At 36.1% G+C, this 18,362-nt stretch overlaps 1 protein-coding gene across 1 annotated transcript in view; it reads left to right on the top strand.

The window, feature by feature from the left end:
- Positions 1 to 18,362, top strand: part of ADAMTS20 (ADAM metallopeptidase with thrombospondin type 1 motif 20) — a 96,971-nt gene that overhangs the window by 18,199 nt on the left and 60,410 nt on the right. Inside the window, exons 5-11 of the mRNA XM_049814260.1 lie at positions 8,825 to 8,908; positions 9,618 to 9,742; positions 10,674 to 10,714; positions 11,027 to 11,132; positions 12,252 to 12,398; positions 13,035 to 13,176; positions 14,528 to 14,632. Of these exons, the coding sequence (XP_049670217.1) occupies positions 8,825 to 8,908; positions 9,618 to 9,742; positions 10,674 to 10,714; positions 11,027 to 11,132; positions 12,252 to 12,398; positions 13,035 to 13,176; positions 14,528 to 14,632 (750 nt within the window). The remainder of the gene's footprint in view (positions 1 to 8,824; positions 8,909 to 9,617; positions 9,743 to 10,673; positions 10,715 to 11,026; positions 11,133 to 12,251; positions 12,399 to 13,034; positions 13,177 to 14,527; positions 14,633 to 18,362) is intronic.

Raw genomic sequence — 18,362 nt, 5'->3', positions numbered from 1 at the left:
CTTCCCTGTCTTCTGGTTTGACTGAATTCTGTATTAAATGAGATTCCATAAACATAAACAAAAAAAGCAGAGCCAAAACTTCAGATTATGTATCTTTTCAGTTTAATGCAGTAAGGTGTGTAGGTGAAATGTTGTGACCTATTTGCTGTTGCATTAGAAGAGTTCTTAAGATTCAGTGAGTTAAACATATGGATGAATTACAGCAGACAGAATTACAGTTAAAAGGCACTGTAAAAAAAAATGCTTGGTTGTAGTAATCCTAGTTTTTCAAGTAATTTCAAATTAATATGGGTCAGAGTTGGCATCATTTAGTTGAGCTCTTTCTGTGATGAATTTTTTTCTTGAACCAAAAATCACTTCTTGTATTGATTCAGGTTCTAGTACAATAAGCTCTGTAAAATCAAAAGGTTTGCCATGACATCTTGAACCCTTTTTTAGGAAAAGATGTGCTTAAAATTTTCTGTGTAGTAATTATTTCTAGATTTCTGTCCTTCTATCTATTCAAGAAGCTTAATTTATATGAAACTGCATCTAACTTTGGGCTTGCAAATTAAGACACCTGCATATAGGTATCTATGGAAATATCTGTTTTAAATAATACGAGAACTATTCATTTGACCAGTTATAGACATCTGCTTTTGGATGAACAGAACAGCTCTAGTTTCCACTGGGATATATTAATTTGCTTCATAGAAGTGTCCAGTGCCATTTAAGATGCCATAGGACATGTGACTTGGCCTCAGCTGCTGCTTCACAAATGTGTGCAAGTCCTCATGTACATCAAGTGTCGTACCTACCAGTTCTGTATAGGTGTCTGACAACCTACAGCATCTGAAGTGACACTAGATAATGTGTAGTTGGGCAACTGAACAGAGTTCTGATCACTGTAATGTCTAGATCTCCAGCTGATGGCAGCAGAGGTGCTATCACCTCTTACACAGATATAGGCACCTAAATTTAGAAGATGGAATTTTCTTTAACTGGTTTTTAAGTAAAATAGTGAAATCTTAAGGAAGATTAGTGTACTTTAATTTGATAAAGCCTTCTGAATTTCTGTACTGGCGGTGGTGTGAAGGTCTGAAAGTTATGTCTTACAAAAAAAAAAATCAGTATTGAAAGGTGGATTTTTTGTTATTGTACAGACTCAATTTGGAATTCTCTTAGAAACAACTGATCCCAAAGATGCCATTTATAAAGTTACTTTTTAAATACAGAGCTGTACTAAGAACTAAAATGAAGTGGTCAAAACATTATTTTAAAATGGAAGCTGTTTTTTACAAAACTTTACAATAAGATCAAATGGAACATTTATCGTATAGTTTTCATGAAGCACTGTTGTGATTATAGCTGATGTAATTCCTGATGTTCTTGTTTAAGAACAACCATTGTTCCTGCATCTGTAGATGTTGTGCATTCAACCACTGTTCCTTACAGTGCAATGTTTCTTGTGTCTTTTTGCTTACATAATTGGACTTCTACTATGTGAATTGGATATGCATTGTATAATTGCTGCTAAAGAGAGTCTATATGAACTGTTTTTTAAGATCTAGCATTTAACATATACATGTATGCGTGAAAGAATATCAGTTATTTGCTAAAAAGCTTGTGATTTCATTCTTGCGCTTACCTATCTATACTGTAAAACTAGGGCTTAGGGCAGTTATTGCTGGCTTTGAGGTAATGGCATACAATAAACCACTACATCTTTAATGTGAATTTAATATCTTTGAATACCACAGTATAAAGATGTATAGCTGGCATCTTCTGGCAGCTCTTATTCCGCATGCACATCTGCTACTCCTGAAGGTAATCTTGAAACAAAAGTTTAAGAAGTTATTTCTAGAAATGTTTAGGTTTTATAAATGCAGATTTTTTTTAAAGTGTAAAATCAGATCTTAATTCTGAGATATTTTCTTCACAGTCCAGTTAATTTTCTCCCCATCCCCACAAGAATACATATCCTAGCTCATATACCTTTTTCTTGAGGCATTTCAGCAATGTCATAGAATCACAGAGTAATCGAAGTTGTAAGGGACCTTTGGAAGTCATCTGGTCCAACCTTCTACTCACACATTTGATTTGTTTGACAAAGCAATATATAATGCGTATGAAGATACAGTCTTCAGTAGCTTCTTTTCCTTCTCCTTCCCCATAATAGTTATTTTTCAGTAAGCTAGTAATAAATGTGAAGAATAAGAAAACAAATGACTACCACTCTTTGCTATGTAATCTGTATAAGAATGCATCAGTATGCAGGTGGGTCATTTCTTGACCCACAGCCTATTAGTGTTTGAAATAGAAGCATTATTAGTCTTATTTCATTACCCATAAAGGGAAGAAATGAAACTATTAAATTTTATCCTTTTTGCCGTTATACAGATAGATTTGATTATTAAATTTAACTGGTACTTGTGTCTGGTCAAGCAACTTCTCCTGTTACAGGAAATTGTCAGGTTGCTGGTATTTTAAATGAATCAAGCATTATATTCTACTCTTATAATAATTCTGAAACTTAAGGATATTCAGTTTTGGCTTGGATTTTAAAGAAACTTAAAAAGTTTAAGCATATAAATCCCATTAAATTTTAATGAAACTTAGACATCTAGCTCCCAGAAAAACCTTTGAAATCCTGGCCCATTTTTCTTTTATTTCTTTTTTTTCTTTAGCATCAACAAAGCCCCCAAAGTAAACTTGCAGTTATAGGATACTGTTTTATGAGTGGAAAATAAAAACTGAAATATACTGCTAAATATTTTAGGGTTTTAAGTGTCTTGTCACTCATCCAATTCAACCTGAAAAGGCTTAACTCTCAGCGTGCAAGTAATCCCATTGAAATGGAACTGGAATGCATTTTCCCATTTCTTTAAAATCGCATAAATCTTGGCAAGATGAGTATTCACAGTATTTACACTATGTTTTGGGAATACTTACTAGTTCTGATTGAAATATGTATTTAAAAGTACAAGGAATACCTTTGCCATAGGACTTCAATGTATTTCAATACAAAAGTTTTGATAGAGTGGCATTATTTACTGTGACATGATAAATAAAATAATAAAGAAATCTGTGATTGCTTAACTTGCACTGTTCTTTCTTGTTCCTCCAAGTGTTGCATCAGCAAAGCAGGCAGTAGGTGCTGCTTTAATAGATTTAGTAGCTGGAGCACTCATATCTTAGGCAGATTACGATGTGACAGTTCAAAGTCCCTAACATGAAGGCTTGATCTTGGCAACTGAATTAATTCATTAAAACACTGGAGTTTACTGTAAAAGCACTGAGAACTCATCAAATCTGGTTCCATGATCAATTTTGAGGTAGTGTCCTCATTTTCTGAATCAGGTACCTGATTATTGACATTTTTTTTAAGAAATACACTGCTTATATAGTTAGTTTGGTAGTAAAAAACTTCTTGGTCTGTTCTTAGTCTGCTTGCAGCAAGAACTTTGTAATCTTGCCTTTCTGAAAAGAAAACTTGACATGTAAAACCACCTGTGGTAGGGCTGTGTTGGCCAGCTCAGATCATGAACTTGGCTGACTGCCTCGTCATGTGAGTGCTGGAGTTGGAGCATGGGAGGGGGGCAGCCATGCATTCAAGGAGAGGATTGAGACAGCATCAATTTAGATCATTTAACTTGCAGTGAGACTGTGGCATCATAAAATGGCATTATATAATGCTATAATACCATTATAACATGGTATTAAAAGCTGGTATTTTTAATTTTCATCCAGACAGGTTCCTAACTTGGACTGCGCATAAATGGCTTTACTCTCCATTGTTTTATTCTTTGTGTAGTCTTTCAGATCTGTGCACACGAAGCTGCCATTGCAGTACCTTGAAATAGTTACGGTTGTTTTAGTAATGTTTTATGGCGACCATAATTTACTGAGATGTAAAATGTAAGGCAATGAGTAACAGGTCTTAACAGCAAGAAATTTTACTAGTTGTAGTCTTATTTATACTTTTGGGTTTTTTTTAAATTCTCACAGCTAATCATCAGCATTGATAGTGAAATATTTTTCTTTGTGGAAAGATTCCATGCACCATTGTGCTGCCCTGTCATTAAAAAACAACCAAATGATTTTGTCCTAATATATGGGATGGATTTAAAGAATGTTTTTATACTTTCTTTGCAGTTCATACCATACTACTGTTAACAATTCATCTTTCCGTAACACTCTGGAAAAACATAGATGCATACTGGCATTTAAGAATATTTAACATTAGTGATTCTGCCATATAGTCATAATTTAAAAATAGGGAGTAGACTTGAATAATTTGTAGGTTAATCATTTCATTTGCATGAGTAGCATCTGCAAGGCAATAAATATTTTTAAATTCAAGATTTAGTGATGAGTATATTGTTCCTTGCATCTACTACTTAGACTAGTAGGCTTGTATCTTACCCTGTTTTCACTCAGATCTGCCTGTTGCTGCTAATGCTGCAGGAATGATCAGTGGGTTTATTTCTCATTCAGTGAAATCTAGAAAGCCAGTACCAAGGTGTTTGTTTCTTGCTTAAGCTTATGTTTCTTCTTCTGTGTATATATAAAACCAATGATCTGGTGCACTTTGACATGGTTAAAATGAAAATGGGTATTTGATTATACATGAATTAATATATGTAGCTGGAAACAATTATTTTTGAAGTATCATTCATACAAACTTCTGAGCTAGACTTGTTGCTTATCTTGACATATGGATATCTATATGGGTATGAAAAAACCCTACTATTTTTTAAATTGTGACTGGCCTTGTATTCCAGCATGCCTGTATATTAAATGTCAAAATGCCTCATACCTCACTACATCTTGAGGTCTGCCAGGTACTAGAGCCAGCAGTGTGCCCAGGTGGCCAAGAAGGCCAACGGCATCCTGGCCTGTATCAGAAATAGCGTGGCCAGCAGGAGCAGGGAGGTGATCGTCCCCTGTACTGGGCACTGGTGAGGCTGCACCTCGAGTCCTGTGTTCAGTTTTGGGCCCCTCACTACAGGAAATACCCTGAGGTGCTGGAGCGTGTCCAAAGAACAGCAACGAAGCTGATGAGGGGCCTGGAGCACAAGTCTGATGAGGAGCGGCTGAGGGAGCTGGGGTTTAGTCTGGAGAAGAGGAGGCTGAGGGGAGACCTGATCGCTCTCTACAACTGCCTGAAGGGGGGTTGTAGTGAGGTGGGGGTCGGTCTCTTCTGTCAGGTGGCTGGAGATAGGACGAGAGGAAATTGGCAGGGGAGGTTTATGTTGGGTATTAGGAAAAATGTCTTTACTGAGAGGGTTGTCAGGCATTGGAACAGGCTGTTCCCTGAATTTCAGAGCTTTCTGTTCCAAAACAAGACGTTAATGAGATGTAGATCTACAAGTTAATCAAAGATATTTCTGACCAATCTAGTGGCCTGCTATGATGGAGTGACTGTATCAGTGGACAAGAGAAGAGCTACAGATGTCATCTACCTGGACTTCTGTAAGGCTTTTGATACAGTCCCCCACTACATTCTGGCCACTAAATTGAAGAGATAGGGGTTTGATGGGTAAACTGTTAGGTGGATAAGGAATTGGCTGGATGGCCATGTCCAAAGAGTCAGTGGCTCAATGTCCAAGTGGAAACCAGTAAGGAGTGATGTCCCTTAAGGGTCTGTATTGGGACCAATACTATTTAATATCTTCATCAGTGACAGTGGGATTGAGTGCACCCTCAGCAAGTTTGCAGATGACACCAAGCTGAGTGGTGCAGTGGATTCCCTTCAGGGAAGGGATGCCACCCAGGGCAACTATGACAGTCTTGCGGAGTGGGCCTGTGTGAACATCATCACAAAGATCAACAGGCCCAAGTGCAAGGCCTTGCAAGCTGGGTCGGGGCGATCCCCAATATTAATACAGACTGGGAGATGAATGGATTGAGAGCAGCCCTGTGGAAAAGGACTTGGGGGTACCAGTGGGTGAAAAACTGGACATGAGCTGGCAATAATGTGCATTTGCAAGACAGAAGCCCAATGGTATCCTGGGTGCATAAAAAGAAGCATAGCTAGCAGGTTGAGGGAGGTGACTCTTCCCTTCTATTCTACTTTCATGAGGCCCCACCTGGAGTACTGCATCCAGCTCCTGCGGCCCCCAGTAAATAAATACAGGGACCTGTTGGAGCAGGACCAGAGGAGGGCCACAAAAATGATCGGAGGGCTGGAATACCTCTCCTATGAGGAAAGGCTGAGAGAGTTGGGGTTGTTCAGCCTGGGGAAGAGAAGGCTCCAGGGAGACCTTATTGCAGGACTCATAAGATTGAGAGAGACTTTTACTTATGCCTGTAGTTGATCGGAAAAGGGGTAACAGTTTTAAAATGGAAGAGGGTAGGTTTAGATTGGATACAAGGAAGAAATTTTTTATGATGAGGGTGGGTGATACACTGGAACAGGTTGTGCAGAGAAGTTGAGGATGTGCCCTATCCTTGGAAATGTTGAAGTTCAGGTTGGATGGGACTTTGAGCAACCTGATCTAGTGAAAGATGTCCCTGCCTATGGCAGGAGGGTTGGAACTAGATGACCTTTAAGGGTCCCTTCCAGCCCAGATCATTCTAGGATTCTGTTTACTGTATTTCTATAGCAGTGCCTGTTTGAACATTATAATCTAGACATGAAACAGTCTGGCTTTGTTACCTGTTCCATAAAAGATCTTTCTGTTAGTGCTGTATGCATGTAATCTTCTTGTATAGGTTTATGCTGTAACAAATTCCCTGTTGTAAGTGGCTCTTATATCAGCATATCAGCTTAAGTAGTAGGAGAGTCAGTCCTTGGGGCAAGCATCTTCAAATTAATAAGCCTAAGAGCCTTGCAGATCTCATTTCAGATTCTTCTCTGACATGATTTTGGAATGCCATATGAACCCATCTTCTGTTTCTTCTGTGCTAAAGAGAAATAAAACTTGATATAGTTGGGCTGGAATTAATCTCCCCTAGACTCATATGTCTAAAAATTAGATATTTCATCTCCCTCCATAGTAAAGGGATGAAGAAATGAAATATCTTTTCTTACTGTCTTGTATGAAAGTACATATATCTAAATATTTATCTCCAGATAGGCATGTCTACACAACAGTTCATCCTTTCTCCTTCTCCACTGACTGTTGAAGCACAGCTTGCTTACTGTTAATTACATGAGCTGAGATGAGAGATAATTGTTTTAATAATTTTTTGATTCTGAGATGATGTTCCATTAAGGTACATACCTTTACTGTTTGTGATACTTCATGGCGAGGATAAGTACCTAGAAATATTCTTTCTAGGTTCTCAAACTATAAGAACACATTGTGAGCTTTATAGTTTGTGGTATTTTAAAAGTAATTTTGATAGTAGCAAAGTGGTAGTTTATTCCATTCAAATTCACATAACGCCTTCTGCCTAAATAGTACTTGAGCCTTTACAAGCACTTTTTCTTTGATAAAGGTGTTCTGAGTTTGTCTATGCCTAATTGAACTCTTCAGTGAGTGCTTGAGAGATGCTCCTTATTCCCACCTCAGAATAATTGGACACTTGCTGGTCAGTAACCAAGAATGAAGTCCATATGGAAAGAAGCAGACAATAGCTGTGCTGCTCTGAAATGTGTTCTCCACATGGATTCCAAAACTCAGCCTCCTTCCCTGCCCTTATCGAATCCTCTTATTTCCCGCTTGTGTATCAACAAAAGAATGAAGGACAACGCTGTGCATTGTGCTCTCTCCTGTTTAGAGGAAGGGAGGGTATGAGTTGGGAGCCAGTGCTCTGTCAGTTCCAACTTTTAGCAGAATTACTTGGTCTCAGGTACATACGATTCATACACAGCGAGACTGTGGTTTCACAAGCAGTTTGAGCCAGTTCAGGTGTAGGCTACTTTTGAAAGAAGTCTGTTCTTCTGCATCTTTCCTTCTGCCAGCACGTGTGTCAGAGGGGCTGCACCAGGAATGAGAGCATGTTGATCAATATCACATGATATAAAAAAAAAAATAAGAAGAAAAAATTGTTTTGCAGCTGGATCAGTTTCTTGATCCTCTTACTTTTGTAGCCTTGCAGCCTTAGCACAAGCCAGGAGGAAGGAAAGCCAGTACTTCTGTGTTTTGTGGCAGCTCTTGTCTAGATAAGGCTGTCGTTCAACAACTGCTTTAAGCCAAATTGTGGAATCCGTATAGATGGGATGTCTGAAGCTGTTATTGAGGATGAATAAACTTTTTTCCTGCTTTTATGAAGAATAACTTTCAAAGTGGTTCACTTTGTATGGAATTGACTCATGATTTTTATTATCTGGCTGCAATATTATATATAAAAATGCCTGTTGGGTATGTAAATATGAATTTTATGAATGAAGAAAGAAACCTTTGTATGTGTCATGTATTTTCAATACAGGTTTACAACTCGGTCCATCTTCCGTTAAAAGCAAGGGCAAAAAATTATTGGTTCAAAGTTGCTTTCTAAAATCCTGTAATATTGTAGGTATTAATTCTACAAGTCATCTGCATAAACCAGCTTATGTCTATGACAGTTGCAGTAACATTACTTTTGTTCTTTATTTGATACTTTATCAATAAACTACAGGTTTTACAGTGTATAATAAGTATACTTTTTACACTAGCATTTCAACATAGTGTCTAATGTTTGGAAATGAATATAAAATTATAGCTATTTAGATATTAAAAACTGGGCAACTATTTTGGGTTTGTCACCATATCCTTGGGTAGAAAGGTACAGACAGATGCATGAGACATCTGTTGTGTAGCAACTTGTTTTTCTTTGATAACTTGTTTGCATGACAAAAAGAGATGGTTTATCACATGAGTTTAATATTCTAATCTTCTGACTTTTTTCTCTTTAGGTTGCAGCAATCTATAAAGATTCAAGTATTGGAAATCTTATAAATATAGTTATTGTAAAATTAATTGTAATTCACAATGAACAGGTAGGAAAAATAAATATTAAAAAGATTTCTTTCTAATAGAAAAAACAAAATGCATCAATTTGCATTGTAATTCCAAAGTTTAAAATTTTTTAGTTTTAAATACAAAATATTTTCTTTAACTATAAAATTTTGTTTTAAACTAGGAGAGTAAATGTCAAATGTGAGGTTAACTGCAGAGCCTGTGTTTAATGCCTCTATTTCCCCATCTCTCTATTAGCACCTTCTGTTGACCTAAATGGACATAAATCAGATACCATATGAAAGCTTATGGCATAACTACTTACAATGTGGTTATATGCATAGAAATATGACAGGGAAATGACAGCTTTTATAGAGGGTTTTGATGGAGGGTCTTCAGCCCTAACAGCTGTAATACTTTAAGATTGTAAGAAGTATACACTTTTCAAATACATGTTTTTATATTTATTTATCAAAAATGTCACTTCAAAAAAAATATTTAACACATGGTACATGCTTACATACATCGATTAAAGTATGGGTTCTCATGACTGATAACTTGTCACTAAATTAAGATCTGATCCTACCAACAAATCTGTGTGAATGAACTCATATGTGGATTCCTGATGAATTCCTTTCCATGCACAGTCACTGTTTTGCAGATTAGGGGCACAAATGACAAAGTAATAACTGCAAGTGCATGAATATTAAAACCCTTATTTGTTTTATTTTTTGGCCATTTCTTGCTTAGGAAGGACCAGCTATCACTTTTAATGCAGCTACCACACTTCGTAATTTTTGCTTATGGCAGCAAGCACAAAACACTTTGGATGATGCTCACCCTTCTCATCATGATACTGCAGTTCTTATCACTAGGTACAGTATCTGAAATAGCCATAATTACTCAGCTAGGTGAGACAAATGCTTCAGTTTCTTTTTTACGACATCATTTTTTCACCATTCCACTGATATTTTTCATAGATAATTGAAGTGAATTGAGACTATCTTGCACTTTCCAAAGCACTGATTATCAATACATGAGCAATTATTCTGAGTGCTATGTTGGTAGCTAACCATCTGATGAACCTTTCATTAAAGATGATGGAAATTACTTAGACCTGAAATTGTTACAAGGAAATGAAGTCTTCAGCCATTGTACATATATGTGATAGGGGTGGAGTGCTGTACATACTGGAATCAGCTGAACGATGCAGTGACAGTCAGCTCCTGATAGCCCAGATGTAAGCTTTTGGTAGTTCAAATTACAAATGGAAAACATTTACATATTAGTATATATTCTTCCTGTATGCCGATTGCCTCAGTGAAGATTGTGAAGTTCATTCACTGAAATATATTCTCTCTTTCGCTGTTCTCTTTCATTATTTCCGCCCCCCCCCCCAGTGTTCAAGTTGGACACACTCCAGCACTTCAAACTGTTTGATATTTGTCCTGAATTTTACGTTGTTATTTTGGCAGATGGTCCACTACATAAGGTAGTTTCAAGTATACTGCAATCTGCATGTTTTTCAGCAGCATTTCATGCTTGATCTACCTTCTGCATTGTAGAGAAATAACGTAGTATCTGAATTTTTATTCTTTGTAAGCTAGATAGAAAGCAATACTGTGACCTTAGTCTGGTGAATTTAAATTACTTCTTTCGCTAGAATGCAAATTGTTTGAATGGACAGTAAGATAAACAATTGAGAATCAGATTTACAATTGCTGTAATTAATATAGCAACAGTGGAATACTTTAAAAATCTTCTTTTATTTGCTGTAATAATTTTAAATAAATCTTTTCCTTCAAGGGAAGATATCTGCAGAGCTAGAGAGAAGTGTGATACTCTTGGTGAGTTATTCTTTTTTAATCCGTATGATTTTATAACAGAAAATATATGAGAATTTCACTGTAGGGAGAAAAATCAATTAGGAATAAATCAGAAAATAGATGCAAAATTTAAGTCACACAGACAAAAAAAAAATCAACTTCTCAATGCTGTTCTGCCCTGGCACATACTTTGTGGTTGTTTTTTTTGTGTAAATTTGCTTTATAGTTGAGGCATGACTTTCAGCTTGGGTGCCATGGTGTTGTTTAGAGAGTCACTCCTTCTACATGAAAATTCATTCTGTTAAGCTTTTATATAAGGATTCAATTTTGCAGGTTTAGCAGAGCTAGGTACAATGTGTGACCCACTACGCAGCTGTTCTATAAGCGAAGAAAATGGATTGAGTGCTGCTTTTACTATAGCGCATGAGCTTGGACATGTGTAAGTACCTATTTCTCGGCAGGTAAATTTTTTTAAGTTTGCTTTTGAACATGACCAGTTTCCAGTGATGGGCTCTACACTTCTAAGAGGGTGCAGTCTGCTATGTCATTTTAGAAGAGTCATAATTTTTGCCCCTTGCAGTGAGCCAGCTGTGCCTGCCACCTAGAGTTAGAGAAATTGTGAATTTTATAACCTGGTTGGTATCCTGAATTGTGGGAAATACTGGCCATACTTCTGTATTCTGTCCTGTTGTCATATGAACTGGATGAGACACTGGGACAGGTATCTTAGATGTGCAACATAGTCCTGTTAACTCCAACTGCATTCTAGCCCTGATAGGAATTTACCTTTAAGAAAAGACAATTGTTAATGTAACGCAGAAATATTCTTCCTTGTGTTTGATCCTTTCAGAATACAATAGAGTAACACAAAGAGAAATACTTTACACAGAAAAATAAGAGGAGATGACAGCATTTTATTTTATGAAGCATACCTCATCAGTGATGGCAGAAAGGTGCTATACTCTAGCTCCATGAGGCATGCCACAGTGTAGGTAACGCCAACGTTACAGAGCTCAGTAGTTAGCTTGTTGATTTTCATGTGCCTGGAAGTTCATTTAGATACATGCCATTTGTCATGGTACTTAAACTGAGATATAAAATAATAAGATGATGTGTTAGTTGCATAAATATGATGTTGATGTGCTCTGTAGTTTGTTTTTGTTACTGAATAGTAAGGATTATGATGTGAATATTGGGGTAATGTGTTACAGACAGTCTAGCGATGGCCTGTATATTCAGTTGAGGAGATGGGTTGTTCATTCAAGTGGCGTACTCCCTAAATACTGGAATTTTTCTGGTGGGCTAAAGAGCTATGTGATTGTAAAATTCTTCCTGTGCCCAGCATTGTCTAATTAGGAGTGTTTTGGATAAGGAAAGAATTTTATAAGGCATCTTTAAGATACCTGTTGCCATAATGTCAGATAGTCGTATTAAGTGAGTCCCATTAAATTTTAAGGCATTTTCAAACTCAAAGCTCGAGCATTTGCTGCTACAACAAAGAGAGTCTTAATTAATTATTGCTGAATTTGTTTTGGAGTTTGTCTGTTTTGCTTTTTAGATTTAATGTGCCTCATGATGACAGTTTTAAATGTAAAGAAGCTGGAATTAAACATCAATACCATGTGATGGCTCCAACTTTAAATTACCATACAAGTCCGTGGACCTGGTCAAAATGCAGTCAAAAATATATCACTGAATTTCTTGAGTAAGTATCAATATAATGCTATGTTTTTATTTTTTGGTTTTTTTCCAGTTTCATGTCTTTCTGAGAAGTATTTTAAAGGTATTGCTTAAATACCATTTTTATGTTGTTCTTAAGGATTAACCACTGACTTGTAGGGCCTCAGTCCTCCAGAAAAATACATGTATTTAACTCTTTGGATGATTCATGACTTTGTTAAAGTTGCACTCAACATGTAAAGCTAAGAAGATTTATTTACTTGTTTTAATATAGTGGCATTGGTTATTGAAAATAGCTTTAGTATGATTTTAGTGCGTCAGAATAGGCACACTTTATTTTTGGAAGTTTTCATTTAAAAAAAATAAGTGGTAGGTATAATTTAGGCAGTACCATCTTTTTTTCTGTAAGAATGAACAAGCAAAATGACAGACGAAAACCCAAAAGAAGTTAAGCTTTATGTGGTGGATCTAATGCACAATCCAATAAAGGAAAATCAAGTGACCTGGTTTATTTTATTGGTTTTAATTAAAGTCATTATATAGGTAGGTAGGCATGCAAACCCATAACTCCACTGAGATACGCATACGTAAGTGTTGTGTGAGTAGGCTCCCAGTGAATGAAGAGGGATTTATTCACATTTTGTTCCTATTTTTACAACAGTACTGGTTATGGTGAATGCCTCCTAGACAAACCTAGTGGAAGAATATATGATCTTACCTCTCAGCTGCCTGGGTCAATGTATGATGTCAATAAGCAGTGTGAACTTATGTTTGGTCTTGGGTCACAAGTGTGCCCGTATCTGGTGAGTGAATAACACACAAAGTCATGCTCAATCTATACTAAGAAATTACTGAAAGGTAGGTTTAGAAATGAAATATCAGCACTTCTGGTTATGTAAGAATTTTATCCTGAAATGTGTCAAAGTGCGCATTCTATTCTGTTGAAAGGGGAAGAGTTCAGTGGAGAGCATTGCAGCTCCATATACTAGAAATGTATAGAATTAAAAAGTAGGATGCATTCATTTTGATCTGCACATCTGTGAATGTGATCATAATTCCTTTAAAAGATCTAAAGCTGCTTAAATTAAGGCTTCCTGCAACTACTGAAAGATAATTATTTCAGCACTTTCTACAAATGTTTTCACATTATAGCTACTATCTTACATTAACAGGTCTTTATCTGCTTCTTTTAGTGCTTTTTAAAAATTTATAACTTGAAAGTATATATATATAAATTCAAATATTTGTTCTAAATGTTTGGTGCAATGCGTAGATTCCTCTACTTTGTCAAAGAGTCAAAAAATATTTTCATGCCTGTTAGAGTGTACATTTTGTATACTTAACCAAAAATTTCTTTAAAGCAAAATTGGGATCTGGAAAGAAAACTTGAGTAGATTAGTATCGAAACTTAAGTTGTATTTTGAAAAGTTAATGTGGCCAGTGCAATATAAAATAAATAGAAATGCAACATTATGACTTCATTCATTACTGTCAAAATGTCATGTAGAATTAGATTTTCGACCAACTTGTCAAATACCTCTACTGGTATTGCATGGCTTGTTGGAGCTGTTTAAAGGAGAGAATTTAAGATCAGATCCAGACTGAGGTTATTGGAGCTTGTGGTGAGGTAAAATGTTGTTTAGGAGGAGTCATGCTTTATGGGAATATTATAGAAAAGTAAAGGGGGATTCAAAAACCTGAAGATGGTGTTATTGAAGACTGCTTTGAAAATTTTGTAATCCATAAAGGTTATTTGTCCATTAAGAGTCTTAATTTGAAAAGGAGGCTTTCTTCTTGATTTTCTAGTCAGTGTATTTTTAAGAATTCCAATTAAAGTCTCTTTCTGGGGATTATATGCAAACTGTGCTGCATAGTATCAACTGTAACCTCTTACATACTTTTTTATTAAATTTTCTACTGAATTATAAAATGAAGTTATCTATTACTTCTAATGGGATCAGTTTCAAGTGTTCCATATTCCTGCCTGGCCTTAAGCAAAATCCATTTTGTTTCTGTGGGGTTTTATCTCTGAAAAATGATAGTACTAATAGCAAACACTAAGTCCACATAGTATGAGAAAAAAATACAAATATCCCAACTAATGTCTAAAATGGTGTTACAGGTACAACAGAAGTAATCTTGTTTTCTTTTTAGAAACAATGCAAACGCTTATGGTGTACAAGCACGGAAGGTGTTCACAAGGGTTGTCGTACTCAGCACATGCCTTTGGCTGATGGAACTGTTTGTGGTGTGGGAATGGTAAGCCTTCATTTGTTTCTCAGTACTTGTATGTGGCAAAATTGATCATGGAGATAAGATCAGTGCTTGCTGTGTGGCAGCACTATGCCTGTAGCGTACTGATTGTGCGAACAGTATCTGTCTGACTTTACCTGCAGTTTCTTTTAGTCCTGTAATGTTGTGACATAAATAACACAGGTTGTCTGTTCAGAATAATTATAAAAGTTTACAGATGCCGCATTGGTGCAAGACCTCAGGAGAAAGTTGCCATCTTTCCTTCTGTGTGAAAAGTTCAGATCATTCATAACAAGTTGGGTTTTTTCCTCATTGGTAGTGCTCCAAAGTTGAATTTCCTGCAAACAAGACATCCCAAAAGCGTGTTTCCCCCAGTTTGTCTTATTGAGGCTGTTTCACTGAACCAGAATGAATTAAGTATGAGTGACTTAGATACAGGGGTACACTTTCTTGGAAAGAGGGAGTCTTTGGATTAGAATCTTGGTTTCAGTAGATATTTGCACATTGTGTCTGTTTCAGACAAAATATGAAAGTGTGTACCAGTACCTCTGTACCTACTGCAGTAAGTGCTTTAACCACATATAACTTGCATTCATACACTGTCTTGCCTATTGTAATGTAATTCAGGATACTTGGATCTGTTCAGTGCTAAAAACCTTTCTTGGGCTGTCTGTAAGGGTTGTGACTATCTTATTAGTAGATATGGTTAAGGGACTTACAGAACCTTGATAGAAACAGAAGTAGTGGTGGAGGCCACTGGTTGAAGCCAGAGTTACCAGTGAAGATTTGAGGGTTTTAGTTTTGGATTTGTATGCAGTTTAGGAAGTGAACAGAAACTAGGTGCTTGAGTTCTTTGCTGATCTAGTCTTTGGCTTCTCCGTGTCTCAGTTCACCACCAGCAAATAGAATTATTTTCTTACTTGTCAGGGGATTGTGAGAATAAACATTTCAGAGGTTTTTTTACATGCTCAGATACGATGGTGATTATATTAAGTATGGCTGGTTTATTATGTTGAGCTGATTTTAATAGTAATGTGCTTTGGCAGCTTCAGGGGCTGTGGGAACAATGTTGATTTTTTTATCTATTGATAGTTTTGTAGGTTCAAAGATGATTAAAAAAATATCTAGCCTAATTTGTATGTATAATAGGCTGCTACATTTCACTCAATTATTACTAAATTTGCGCCAATAACTTTTAATCTTTACAGATTTTTTTTCTTTTTCTGTATTTGGTGAGACAGTAGTAGTAAGGAATTTGAAAATACTGTCTTAATGGATAACAATTTAATGGGTATATTGTCTCAAATGGTTTCTTTCTCTCTTGCAAGATTAGGAAAAGTTATTTGATGGTTGCAGTGGAAGCTCTGCTTGATTAAATCCTATGCATGCAGCTGGTATTATAAAGTTTAACCCATTTTTCAGTCAGTCACTGATCAGAAAGGAAGCTCATCTTTTATATAGAACTTCATATGTAATCTTTAGTTCAACTGACTTGACTCTAATTTGCCAACATCAGAGGACTTCTTTTATATTAAGAATACAAAAACCTATTTTATGCAATTACTGCAGTGAAACCAGTTTTCTCTAGGAAGTGAAGAGCTAATTACAGTCATTACCTCTGAAAGATGTAAGAAAGAACAGCAATTAATCTGACAAATTGTCATCTGTTCCTGTCTAAGGGGCAGCTCCTTTCAAGCTCAGTCAGCAAGTTTCTGTTGATGTTAATGGAAATAAGACATGGTGACTATTATAATTAATGTTTGCCGGCAAGCTAAATAATTTTCTATTTGGCATTTGCAGCATTATTGCTGTGATGAATACAGAAAAGATCCATTTAAGGCAATTGTAATTTTAGTATCAACTTTTTAAGCTTAGATTTGACATATGGGTTTCTTTTCACAATAATCTTTATTTTTTTCTTCAGGTTGTGTGTCTGATTAGCGGATCTTGCTTGCATGGACTGCTCTAACAATTCTTTTATCTTTCCTTCCCCCCAAATACCAAAAGGTAGAAACTTAATAATGTGAGAGACTCTCAAGTGAATGAGCAAACAGATTTTCCTGAGCGCCTGCACTTCCTAATGGAATGTCTTCTTGCCATATGCCATCTATCAGTATGCATGTGTTTTGAAAGAGAATTGTTTTGTAAGTCTCATGGTGCACACACCTGTAGAGCTCAGTGACTTCTTAATACATATAATAGTAGTAGTAGGTACAGGTAGCATTTTCTTAAAGTATTAAGGGGTAAAAAGCAGCCTAACATTTCAGTGTCTTATAGAGAATAAAGAAAATATTTTATTGGGAATTTAAACATTTCCTATATTAATACTGTATAGTTAATATTATTAATTATCTAGAATTAATATTACTAAAATAGAAAACTTTCACTTTTACTTCAATTTGCTGTCTAGTCAAATTTCTTTGAGCCAATCAAACTATACTTTGTTCATCCTAGAGTTACCTGCAAAAATGAATTATATTTGCTTGTTGAGCTTCTGCTGAAGTATCTGAAATTTTCTCTTCCTCTCCTCTTTTTATACATTCTGAGTGCTTAGGTCTGACAGTAGGCTATAAGTAGCAATTCTGCTGTGTCTGAGAACAGTTTCTCACTCCATTGTTATTCACGTTGTGTCTCATCACTTCAGGTGCTTTTTGTTTGCCCATTTGGGTCCACAAAGGTCTCTAGGAAGTCTAAGCTTCTGCCAGCTCTTCTAATGTCACACAGACCTTCCCTGGAGCAGAGGATGCAGCCTTAGAATTCTTTGGCCTAACTGGTACTTCAGAGAGAAAATGATAGTAAATATGTCTAGTTGTGCCATGTGTAAACATTTACTAGTTTTGCAGTGGTGAATTTCTACATACCAGAGGACTTTGTTAGTCATTGCTTGAAAGTGTTTCTGGTGTTCTTTTGTGAGAGATACTATTAAATACAAAGGTATACATTCCTGAATTGTCTGCCTAAATACAATTATATGACACAACCACAATATAAAGTTTTTATTAAAATGCTATTTTTTTTGTGTAATGAGGCACAATGACATGAAAAATATTAAATGGTTAGTGCTTTTTCATGTCTTGTCTTTGTATTCAAAGCTACCATGGGAGTATCTTCAGAATTAAGTACTGTGCTGTATGATTAGTTGGAGGTAGCCTGCTCCCTGGATGCCACAATGAATTTTGTATATATAGTTGTAATTTTTGTTGTGATGGCATAAACTATATGTACAAATTAAAAACAAAATAAATCACAGTAAGAACGGTATTTATATGCTACATTGAGGACCAAGATACCAGAGGAGGCTGCTATGTATTACAAGACGTGTGAGAGAGTTAGTTTTCATTAGGACAGAAACTGGAATGCTTTAATTGGCCTGGTTTCCTTCTCTTAACCATCAAAATTCTTGTTGCCATCATGTTCCAGGCTGGAGCCAGTTTGATGGATATTTAGGAAATGTGAACGACTTAGAGCAGATCTTTTAGCTGCGCTTCCGCTTTGGTTTTCTTGTTGCGCTCTAGTCAGAAATTTCTTTGTGCTTTGAAATTTCTGCAGACCGGCATTATCCAATTATCTTGGTATTATCTGTTTGGATTATGTTTTCAATTGCTTTCTTTTCTCTCACTATCTGTTTCTTTTATTTTTTGGGAGACTACTCTATTTGAGGGTTTCTGTAGTGAGGAATTTACTTGCATTTATACTCCGGGACAGTACAAAAGATTTCTCTTCACCTTGAGCATAG

This window comes from Accipiter gentilis, chromosome 11 (genome assembly GCF_929443795.1).
Source record: "Accipiter gentilis chromosome 11, bAccGen1.1, whole genome shotgun sequence".
NCBI lineage: Eukaryota > Metazoa > Chordata > Aves > Accipitriformes > Accipitridae > Astur > Astur gentilis.
Note: the sequence above shows the minus strand (reverse complement) of the source record. Positions and strands in the feature narration are given on the sequence as shown.